At 40.0% G+C, this 10,950-nt stretch overlaps 1 protein-coding gene across 2 annotated transcripts; it reads right to left on the bottom strand.

Moving 5' to 3' along the window:
- Nucleotides 1-881: 881 nt before the first annotated feature.
- Nucleotides 882-10,212, bottom strand: LOC129749694 (protein charybde-like). Of its 2 annotated transcripts, none has more exons than XM_055744743.1 (4): nt 9,148-10,212; nt 6,936-7,380; nt 6,692-6,802; nt 882-6,549 (listed from the first exon to the last, which is right to left on the bottom strand). In XM_055744743.1, the coding sequence occupies exons 1-4, from the start codon at nt 9,263-9,265 to the stop codon at nt 6,465-6,467; spliced, it is 759 nt and encodes a 252-aa protein (XP_055600718.1). In that variant the 5' UTR covers nt 9,266-10,212; the 3' UTR covers nt 882-6,464. The 2 variants fall into 2 exon arrangements, with proteins under 2 accessions (XP_055600718.1, XP_055600719.1); XM_055744744.1 differs by lacking the exon at nt 9,148-10,212 and adding an exon at nt 8,076-8,348.
- Between the last annotated feature and the right edge of the window lie 738 nt (nt 10,213-10,950).

Genomic DNA, 10,950 nt, shown 5'->3' with positions numbered 1-10,950 from the left:
TCACAATAGAAGTAGGGTGTCCTCTTTCTCTCTGTCGTTCTCTTTTAAATTATTCGATCGATTGTTCCTATCTCAAAACATAGGTGAGTTCGTCGTCATCGTTCGAGTTGTATCTCTGCTGTATCCAAGCTGGCTTCGTTCTCAAATAGAACTTTGTTCTCTCGATTGTTCTTCAATGGTTTTTAGTTTTAACTTAATGTTCGTGTGGAATTAGCGCTCGCGTATCGCTTAAACTTTGTTTGTGTTTGTTTTTCTTTTGTTTAAATTCCTACTAACCCTAGCTAATAAAAAGTAACAATTATTATCCATTACATTTGTACACGATTGGTTTCTTTTTACTTGTTGTTGTTGTTGTTTAAGGGTGAGAGCGTGAGCGATGGCTGTTTTTTTTTCGATTCTGTTTGAGTGCCAGCCGGAGATCGGAAATGCGATCACTTTGAGCTCTCCCAACTGAGAGCAGATTAAAATCTTAAGCTGAGAAAAAAAATCGGGTGCTAAAAGTTATTGTTTTTGTTCGGGAAACTTCCAAAACAAAACAAAGTTCCTTTTCTATTGATGTGTATGTGTATTTCGTTCATTATTTTAACTTCATTTCTTCTGTTGTTTGCATGCATGAGTGTGGGAGAGGGGGCCGTTGTGAGTGTTCCAATCGTTAGTTGGATGTATTGTTTGTTTCGCTGCTTGGATATGAATGAGATTAGATTCTTAACAGTCTACAAAGATTTGTTTTTTGTTTGTATTTTGTTCAGAATATATATATGCTTCGGTACACATATACACATTTATCAAATTTTTTTTCATTTTTACTGCACCCTGGGCTCAACCACGATTTCCTAAGGTCGGGTTGCTGTGGGTTATTTTTTTTTTTTGCTTGTCATTAATTTGTTTTTTGTTTTACCATTAACATTACTTGATCACGTTGTGCTTTTCTCTTCCACTAGTACTACTAATACAAGGGAAATTAAAAATAGTTTGCTTCCGCGCCGAGTGCCGTTTGCCGGCATCCGGGCTTTCATCGAAAAAACTTGTCAATACGAAACGAAAAACAGTATTTTTTTTGTTTGTTTTTTTTTCTCATTGGATTTTTTTTGTATTTATATTTATGATATTATTATGATTTTTTGTATTTTTTTCCTCTGGTTTCTATTAAGTTTGCTTCTTTTGTTTTTTCTTCCATTCTGATAAGTATACGAAAACCACTAATACAAACATGCAGTATTTTTTTACGTTTTGTTCTCATAATTTGTTTTGTTTGAGTTATACAATAGTTCGCCTGCCTGGTTTAGTTTATTCGGTCATTATTCGGATTATGCCTATTTCTGCCGCTGATTCAATTTGGATCATTGTGTGTGTGTGTCAGTATTTGTGTAAGTGTGTGAAAGTTTGTCATTGAGTGAGTGAGTTATGGGGATATGGATTTCGCTTCGTTTCCTAAATGTATAATTTTGTAATTTGTTTCTAGTTTTTTTTTAATCTGTTATTTTACTTTTTTCGATTACCTTGTTCAACTAAGATCGTATCACATCTCTTGAGAATTTTTTTCATTACTATTATTATTATTAATTTTTTTTTTTCATTTTTGCGTAGAACGAGATTTTGAGTTCTTTCCTTGTCGGGCGAACATTCGGCACTATTCGGGGGCATTAGCTGAGAAACCCATCGCCTACTTCTTCATTCAAGTTTTGATCCATCATTGATTTTTTGGATTCGCGGGAGGGAAACAGACAGAAAGAGGTGCTGCAATCAATGGAAACGAGATCAATTCTACCGCGCTTTGATTAAGCCGCGCGGTTGCTCCATTGGCGTTTGTTTCTGGAGGATTTTTTTTTGGAAACGCGAGTGTCTAAAAAAAAAGCGATCAATAAATAGTAGGCGATGGATTGCTAAGCTCTGTTAGGAATGTACCAAAACTTTTCGGTTTTCGTTTACATTATAGATCTGTTTGTTTGTTTTGATTAGGCTGGTCGAAAAATGGGTTCCGAAATTTTCCGTAGTTAAACTACCAAACGAACACGAGAAGCTTCAGAGAAGAGTGAGGGTCTGGTTATGTTCCGGAAAAAAGTTGTTTGGGCGAAAGGTGTTGTTGTTTGTAATAAATATGTATGGGGTTTTAGTAAAAGAAAAGAAAAATTGACTCGCGTTTTTTTGTTGTCGTGTTGTTTGTTGTTGATTTTGCAGTTCGTAGTTAGTACGGGCAATTTCTTGATTAGTTTTGTTTTCTGAGTAAAGCAAACAGTGGATGAGTTCTAACTTGTGTTTATTTGTGGGTTGTTTGTTAAAAATTTGTTTTTTGTTTGTTACAATAATTTATTAAATTTGAAAATCCTAGTGTTTTAAATTTATTTTGTTTTTTTTTTGTTACGATATAGATCATATAAATATAGAAAAACACACACACAATTTTTTTTTCATATCAAACATTTCATTTTTCTCTTTTTCTCCGTTTTTTATAATAATCATTCTCATATAGAGTGGATTTTTCTGTTTTTTTTTTTAGCTTTTCTCAATTAAATATTTTTTGACTTACTTCCTAATCACGTTTTTTCAGCATGTTTTATCCATTTCAGTTGGTTTTTTTTTATTTGTTTCCATCATATTATTGTATCGAATTTCCAGTTTTCATCAACCCAACAAACAGGGAAGAGGTGTGACGAAAACTTTCGGGCGCTAATCGGGTCCAGCTCGCTTCCAGAGAAAGCCGAGGGGCCCACCCGAGTCCAATTTCAATTTGTTCACCCCACCCCACCACCTCACACTACTTTCTCGCAGATTGCGTCGGTTTTCCAATGGGAGTATCCAAAGACCGGTTGCAGCTTTACGAGAAGAAGTCAGTTCGGGCAAAGGGGAGGGGGCCTACACAAGCTTACACTTAAAAATCACAATGGTGGGACAGCTCGTAAAATCGAAGGCGGTGATTTTTTTGTTTTGTTTTGTTCCTTTTTTGTTTTTAAGGATTTGTAATACTTTTTTTTTTGTTTTGTTCATTCAACTCAAAATTAGAAATCCAGCTTAATTCAGAGAGATTGAAGAAGTGATAAATCGTGGTGCCCCTCGTCGAAACGTCGAGAGTCGTCTTCGGTTTTCCGGAGATGCCATCGCTGCGCACGGAACGAGGAAGTGAACCATTTCTCGTTAGTTTTTGCTTTTCATAGCACCCGAAAGTCGGGCTAAAGAGATATTGAGAATAGGGTCTTCAACTGATCAAGTTTTGCGTAGATTTTCGGCACCGTGGAACTTGCGCGATTTTTAGACATCGGCAACTTTCCACTTTTTCGCTAGATTTAGACTGAGTTCGGTTCCTCGTTTCGGGAGGCGATGCAATCTCCAAATTTTGACGACTCCCCAAGCAGCTTCTCGGGGGGTTTGTTCGATTCACACACCGGTTTTTAAAACAGAAATTCAAATCCCGCGTTCGATTTTGTATCTATTACATTTATAATCATGACAAACAATGTTGTTAAAATAAAAATGATAATTAATCAGTGTTTGTATTATTTTGTTTTTTTTTTTTTTGTAAGAGATTTTTTATGCATTAAAATTGGTTTTCTATTTTTATGATTTTTTTGTTTTGTTTCCTATAACACGTTATTGATTAATGATTTGTTGATAACTACTACAGACACATATCGGATTATATGATTTTTGTTTTTTAGTACACTTGTTCCGCCGTAACAAACAATTGAGAAAGTGTAATAATATAGTTGTAATTAAAAAAGATATTAACTTGATCATTTGATTTTTGTTTGTTTGTTTTTTTTTTACGTGGACATGTGTATGTGTGTTGTGTGGATTTCAAAAAACCATGAAATATGCATATACCGGTTTGTATTTTATTTTTTTGTTTGTTTAATATGTTGCTTAGAGTAGTATCAAGAGGGCGTTTTACAGTAGGAGAAGAGGGTTTTTCTAGTGTTTTTTTTTCATTCTGATTTGATAATTGATTATGGTTTTTTCCGTTTATCTCGACCTATGGGGGTATGTACTTTTGCTCCACAAAATCTATAGCTTGATGATTAGTTTTTTTTGTTTGCTATCCTTTGATATTACAACTGCGCTAATGAGAAAATGTGTATGTGTGTTGATTGATTGTTTGTTGTTTAAATTTCCCCTCTCTCACTACCGGAGATCAGTACGTGCAAATCGAAAAGCTGTTTTTTTTCTTTCTAGAACTGTTTTGCCTGCTGTTTTGTTAGTTGTTTGGAAATTTATCATTACTACAACTTTATCAATAAATCTGAGATCAAATTAAAGAAGTTTGCAGAAGAAAAAAGAAAACCTGCAGCAACCGAAATCTGCCGCATTCGTATGTGTGGGTTAAAAATAGTAGTTTTAAACAAAAGAGAACAGAGAATTGAATCCTTAATTAGTGCAAATATCACAAATGATCGCTTTTTCCACTTCTACTTCTTCATCTTCTTCGTCAGCTCCTGCCTTCTCTCGTGCCTACCAGCTAGAGTTAATTAATCGATAATTTATACACATAGACAAAGTAAAACGTTCGGCGTTTTTCTCCTCGACACAAAAAAAAAGTTCTCAACCTCTGCCTTAGCGTTAAGATCCCTTAAAAAGATTACTCACAAATGCTTTATCGTTTTTCTGGTTGTTTTTCCTTCTCTCTCTCTCTATCTGAGTAATTATGTGTTTTTTTCACTCGACTCCTCCTTCCCGCAATATCTATGATTCAAATTTTTCAGCGCTCCGCTTTTTGATTTTGACTTCTAATTTAAATTTTTAGGGTTTTTTTTTCGAAAAATAAGCATCTTCCACTTTGCCGAATCCATCGAACCGATTCGTAGGAACATTCTACATACACGTCCAAAACTTCAAAAGGCCAATTCCGAAAAGAAATTTTAAAAAAAGCTACCGAAAATATTTGATTATTTTCAAATCACAAGTGGGAGTTCACAGTGGGTCAACCGAGAAAATTTTGCTTCCGAAAGAACGCTTACTTTTTATGATAACATCGATTTGATTCAATTTGAAATTCCTAAGGCCAAAAACGAAAAACGAATAACGTAGAAAAATGGTATCATCAATTACTTATGGATCACGATAACGCTTGTACATTGTATCAATCTTATACGATTCTGATTATTGTGGGTTTTTGTTCTTCGTTTTTTTTTACTTCGTTCGAGAGAAAAACTTAACACACCCATGGATCCCCCGGATCCCAGGAAACTTTCTCCAGCGCTTGTTTCCCCAGAATTTCCGTTCGGAACCCACTTCGTATCACAATCATTGATTATACGCGGAAAGCGCACCGGAGGAGCAGCGAATTTTGAAAATCCAAAGCTACCAGCCAGCTAAAGTTGAAGCGGGCTCCATCCGGAAAAATCCGTAGAAATTGATTACTCTGGAGAAACCACGAAAAACGGGGAGTCCACGGGTTGCAATTTGAAAATCACTAGGAAATCATCACAATAAATTGTTTTAATTTGAAAATGAACATACCTAATAGAGGCGCGCCGCTTTCTGGCTGCGAGCCGCCACAGCTCTCCGCTTCTTCTGATTATTTTTGCTGATTTGTTTTTAGTAGTACTTTTCTGTTTACCGATTAGTTTTTCGAAGGCTTCTCTCTCTCTTTCTGTGGCTCACACTTACATCCAATCGATAAGGGATGTGTTTCGTTCCTTCCTTCCCGTTTTTTTTTTAATTTGTTATGCTTTTATCAATTTGTTCAACTATACACACAGATAAATTTTTGTTTGTTTTTTGCTTGGCTGTTCCGAAGCCCGCGTTTGCGGAAACTTCACAATGACGACGAATTTGTTTTGTTTTTCAATCTTACTCTTAATAAACACAGAAAATTAAAAAGTTGGATGAATTGTGTGAGAGAGAGTTGTGTTAGTTCAATTTTTACTCCTTGGGGGCCAATTACTTGCTGCTTGCTACTAAACAACTATCTCATCATCATCATCATCATCTTCGAAACTACACTTAAACATCACTTGGTTTTGTTTTTTTTTTTTTAGTTTTGCGGTTGCTGCTGTTGCTGCTTGCTGCTTACTGCTTCTGCCGTTTTGTTTGTTGTAGGATTCCTGGTGCTCACTTAAGGTTTTTGGGGGTTTTAGGGGGTTGAGGGATAGTTTTGTGTGCCTGACTTTTGATCTCAGATCAATTTTAAACGCACTTTGTTTTTTGAATCACCGCTGCCATTGAGAGCCCCCTTCGGATTTTATAAAGGGGGACAACACTTGTTCCAGTGATGGCAGAACGCTGGGTACGATGACGACTGCTGTTAAGGGTCTCTCATTGGGAAGAGACCTGACTTTTTTTTCCATTTTTGTTTCTTCACAGATATCCGGTTTTGTTTCACGGGTCGGAAAGGAGTGTTTAAAAGTTTTTTTTTTGTTTTGGAAAAATCCTACCTTTGTAACGTTCTTTTTTTCTTGTTTAGCAACCGGCTAGAGTTGGCTTCGGTTGTTGGCGAAGTTTTTTTTTGTTTTTGGTGCTGCTGGATGGACTTAGTCCGAGTACGCATGATAGAGTTTGTTCTTGGTCAGCGAGAACTCGGGACTAATCATGATCGTGCTGCCTCGGGCTAGGTTTCTGTTTTTCGGCAAAAGAGAGAAAAGAGAAAATAGGAAAAATGGTGCGTCGGTTAGAACACTGTTGAGTTGATGAAGGCTTCCAAGAGCTTTGGAGCATTGGTTAAACATTGGAAAGTTGGTGAACAAAGGAAGCTACTTACTTCAGAAAGCCAGGCAGGATCGAAGTCCAGCCGCTTCGGTCTTGCCGGAGCGTCAGGTACAACTCGAAGGTGGATACTGTCGTTGGGTCGGTTTTCATTGTTGCAATCCGCCTGTGGAACAAGAGAGAAAAAATAGGAAAAACCTCAGTTAGAGATCTGTTACAAAGTCAGGGTTTTTGCAATCGCCAAATAAATAAATTGGGAAAACTCAAGCAGAATTCCGTTACAAAGTTAAAAAACCTACCTTCTGTTATCCGGTTCGTCCTCGAACTCGATGTACAGCGTGCAGCCGCGGATGCCGCAGGGTTCCTTCTCGGACAGCTCGAACATCTCAGCCGCTATCCGGGGCAACATATCTGCCGGGAGTAATACTTCGGTACAAACTAGGTGCCGCCGCTTGGCCGACCGCAGCTCCGACTCGAGCCGGGCGGCTAGCGCTTGCAGGGCATCCTCGTGGGGCGACGCGGTGAGCGCAACCGTTGCCGGTTCCAGCGGCTGCTGGTTCTCCTGCGACGCCTGGCTGCTGCTGTGGTGATGATGATGGTGGTGGTGATGGTGGTGATGATGATGATTGTGGTGGTTCCGCTGATCGACCTGCTGACTGCTGGGCTGCTGCGGCTGTGACTGATGGCGCTGATTAGAGGCTTTGTTCGTGCTGGCCGGAATCGGCATCAACGGTGTTCGGAAATCTATTAAACCACAAGGATAAAAAAAAACACAAATTAATTTCCTCCCCAATCGATTTTTTTCACAGAATATCAAAACGTCACTCTACACTGAGGCTCTACTTCCAAAACCATCACAAAACACCACCGGGAGAAACGGTTCCGGGAACCACCTAAAAAACTGGTCCTTCGAGCCGGATTGCAACCGGAATTATCCCCGGAAAACACGACAGCAGCAGCAGCAGACACTTTTGCACCGAACGAAGAAAAACCGGCTGATCGTCCGTCAGTGGAATCGATTTTCCCTGCTGCTACCAGCTGTCCATGGTTCCATCATAGAAGGAGATCCAAACTTGAAGCGAAGAGCGAAGCTTGAAGAGCGAGTTGGAGCCCCAAGTTGGGTTCAATCAGCTGTTTTCTTCTCGCAGGGAGGAAAATCGATCCACCACGAAGAAATTTCCACGTCAGCTCGGTCGGTTCCAGCTAACTAAACGGAAAGCGAAAACGGTATCGATTTTTCCAGCCATGGCTCTTAATTTATACTCTGGTCAAGAGTGGTGGAACGCTTGAAGCGGGAAGCGAGAGAAAATCAGCTGATTTTTTCTTCCAGCTAAAAACTAAGATGGAGTCTATGCGATGGTTTTGGGAAGCGACAATTTTTCTTAGGAAAATCAAAAAAGCCTTCAAAATTTTCAACTCAAAAATAACCAAAAACATACTGTAACACATTCGCGAACGTAGACAACCGACGAGCGAAGCTAGGGAAAGTTCCAGCAAAGCCAGTTTTGCAGAACGATGGGTGCCAAAAACACGCAGGGGTTCCACAAACAGTCAATGGCGATGGTTCGCGAAAAAACCTGGGGCCAACAGCTTCGAACAGCGAGCGAGCTCAGTCAGCTGTAGTCAGCAGCAGCAGCAGAGGAGCGCTAGGGCCTTCTCTTGGGCGAGTGTGTGTTGCACGGTCAACGGTTCGAGAGCGAATGAACGAGCGAACGAACGCCGGCTAGCAAGCTAGCGAGCGCACCACAGCTGGTCCGGTTTTGCCTTGTGCAAGCGATCAGCTGTTGGCCGGGCGCTGCTCATATGTTTTCGCCTGCCTGGCCTGCTTGGTGCGTTTCGTTCGCCCGATTCGCCTCCTCTGACTGCTGCCGGTTTTGAAGGGGCTCACTCTCGCTCTCAGTTCGCCCCTATATACTTTTTGTTGAACTACCGGATGGCTCGTGCTACGGACTTCAGAAGAAGAGCGCTCGCTCGAGCACTGCTGAGAAAGGGGGTGGTTGTGGGAGGTTCGTTTATTCGACTTTATCTCTCTCTCTTCAGAGTTCTCTCACGCAATAATATCGGTCGGTTGGACGACAATTTTTGTCGTTCGCTCTTTCGCTACTGTGTGTTTCTGATGCAGCAAAGCTGAAGGTTCTGCTTCGAGAAAGTTCACTTAGCAACAGTGATCCGGTCGAAACGACCATCATAGAGGTATAGACTCGAGCTAGGAGACTTTATTCAAATCAGATAATATGTGAATGCGAGCGAGACTGCGGATAGAAGGGACACAAACTTACTAGTGCGAGAAGCACAGAAGTAGAAAAAAAAAACAGCCAAATGGGGAAACAGTGATGTAACAAACTAATTTCAAAGGTTTCGTTGCGCGTCGTTGCTGTTTCGCTACTTTTTAGCAATGTCCATTTTACCGAGGGACAAAGAAGAAGGTGGGGGTGGAACAATTTTTGTGGACAAAATCGAAGAGTGACACTTTGAAGGGAAAAAAAATCAAAGTAGGCGATTAGTACTTACCGTTGACTTTGTTTGATCCTAGATAACCCAACTGGCCTGGATATGGAGGAACGGAAATGAGTTCCATTTTCAGAAACTCTTCAACCAAATCGTCGATGGCAGCTTTATTCGCACTCATAAAGGTCGGTCGGAGCGAAGCAATATCACTGGGCTTGCTTTCCGACGAAGGTTTTTTCTTGACACTTCTTCAGATTCAGTTTTGCTAAACTTCACTGGGTTGACGTTGTTATTAGAACTTTTTTGCTTCTGCTCTCTTTCTGTGTCAGCGACCTCGACTTGTTTTAAGGATTTTGTCGATTTTCCTTGGGTTGTTGGCTCCTTAACTTTAAGCTTACGTTTAAAAATTATTTGTAATTCACAGCACTTGATTATCACTTGATTTTATTTTACTTTTATTAAACTTGTATTTTTGTTGTTGTTTAAATATTACGTTTTACTCGCGTTTTAAATAATCTACTCTTCATTTGTATCTTTTTGTGTTGTGTTGCGGCGCCTTGACTGATTTTCAACTTTTTGCTGATTGGCCGACAAAATTTGAAAATCCTAAGCAATGCACGACGAAGAGGACTTTTCTGCTGGAGACCGGCTGCTCATAGCCTTCTTTTTGCAAATTCACAGCGCTAACACTTTTCCTCGATTTTCATCGATTTTCTTCGCTGTGCTCCTCGAAATCGAACAGCAGCAGTTTTCACCCGGTCTTGCTTGTTGGTTGTTTGTTCCCCCTTTTGTATCACAGGAGAAACTCGATGTTGTATTACGATTTTTCACAGACAAACACTTTGTAACTTTTGGTGACAATTTGTTAAGAGTCTACTAGCTTTTAATTACTAAATAATGATAAAATTTATGAAATAACTCAACGTTGTGTGTACTCTTTTACAGAACGTGACGACCAAAAAGCAGCGACTCTCTGAAGCGCTGGGTTGTACGTTTGAATAGGTTTCTCTTTTTCTTGCTTAGCTCTTGACTGACTTGAAGTTCAGAAAGAACTCTGATTTCTCTCTAGTATGCGCTTTGCTTCATGTACGATGTTACTTGATCAATTGAAAGAACCTAACTAACCCGGCCGGCGGCCGCATCCTCTATTTATAATCTAGACCAACACACACAAAGGCAGACACTTCGGGTCTTGCTTCGGCTCCTGCCTTCTTCCATGGCCCGGTGGACTACGTGACTTCACAGAGCTGCACTTCGGGTGCTGTGTGGTATATCGCACACACAGATCGGGCCCGTTTTTTTTGCTGTCGTTCGCTTCCTCCATGGATCAGCCCATGTTTCCAGCAGCAAGTACCGGTAGAATGCCGGTTGCCGGTGCGTTCGGTTGATTTTGCCCCTCTCGGCTTCGACCGCTTCCGCACTCCGATTTTCCCCTCCGGGCCTATGTGCCACAGCTGTGAACAAAGAAACACCACACCATGAATACATAACAAAGAGCTTGTTTTTTCATCACTTTTGCCTTCGCTCGTTCGCTCGCTGCCGCACTCGCCTTCGTGTCTTCGGGTCCCGTTCGACGTGCCGAGCCCACAGGTCGCTGTGGCAGTATTCGTGCGACCGGCCCTTGCACATAGGAAATTTACATACTCTCCAGCTGCGAGGCCTGGATGTTGAAGCCAATACAATCCGGGTGGATAATGAAAATTGGACTTTTTTTTTTTACTTTTAATCTTTTATATTTCAATAATTGTTACTTTGGTTCGATGTCTAAAATTTTCAATTCCTTTAAAACTTGCAAATAAAAGAACAAACAATATTTTTTTATCCAAAACTTTAAAAAAATCTTAAAAAATTATGTAAAAATCAAAT

This window comes from Uranotaenia lowii, chromosome 2 (genome assembly GCF_029784155.1).
Source record: "Uranotaenia lowii strain MFRU-FL chromosome 2, ASM2978415v1, whole genome shotgun sequence".
Lineage (NCBI taxonomy): Eukaryota > Metazoa > Arthropoda > Insecta > Diptera > Culicidae > Uranotaenia > Uranotaenia lowii.
Note: the sequence above shows the minus strand (reverse complement) of the source record. Positions and strands in the feature narration are given on the sequence as shown.

Bases quoted from the DNA above. Each gene is read 5' to 3' on its own strand.
- LOC129749694 (XM_055744743.1), bottom strand. From the start codon at position 9,265: ATGAGTGCGAATAAAGCTGCCATCGACGATTTGGTTGAAGAGTTTCTG. The intron at 6,803-6,935 runs GTAGGTTTTTTA...CTTGTTCCACAG, and splicing joins GACGAACCGGATAACAGAAG to GCGGATTGCAACAATGAAAA. The intron at 6,550-6,691 runs GTAAGTAGCTTC...GCCGAAAAACAG, and splicing joins ATCCTGCCTGGCTTTCTGAA to AAACCTAGCCCGAGGCAGCA.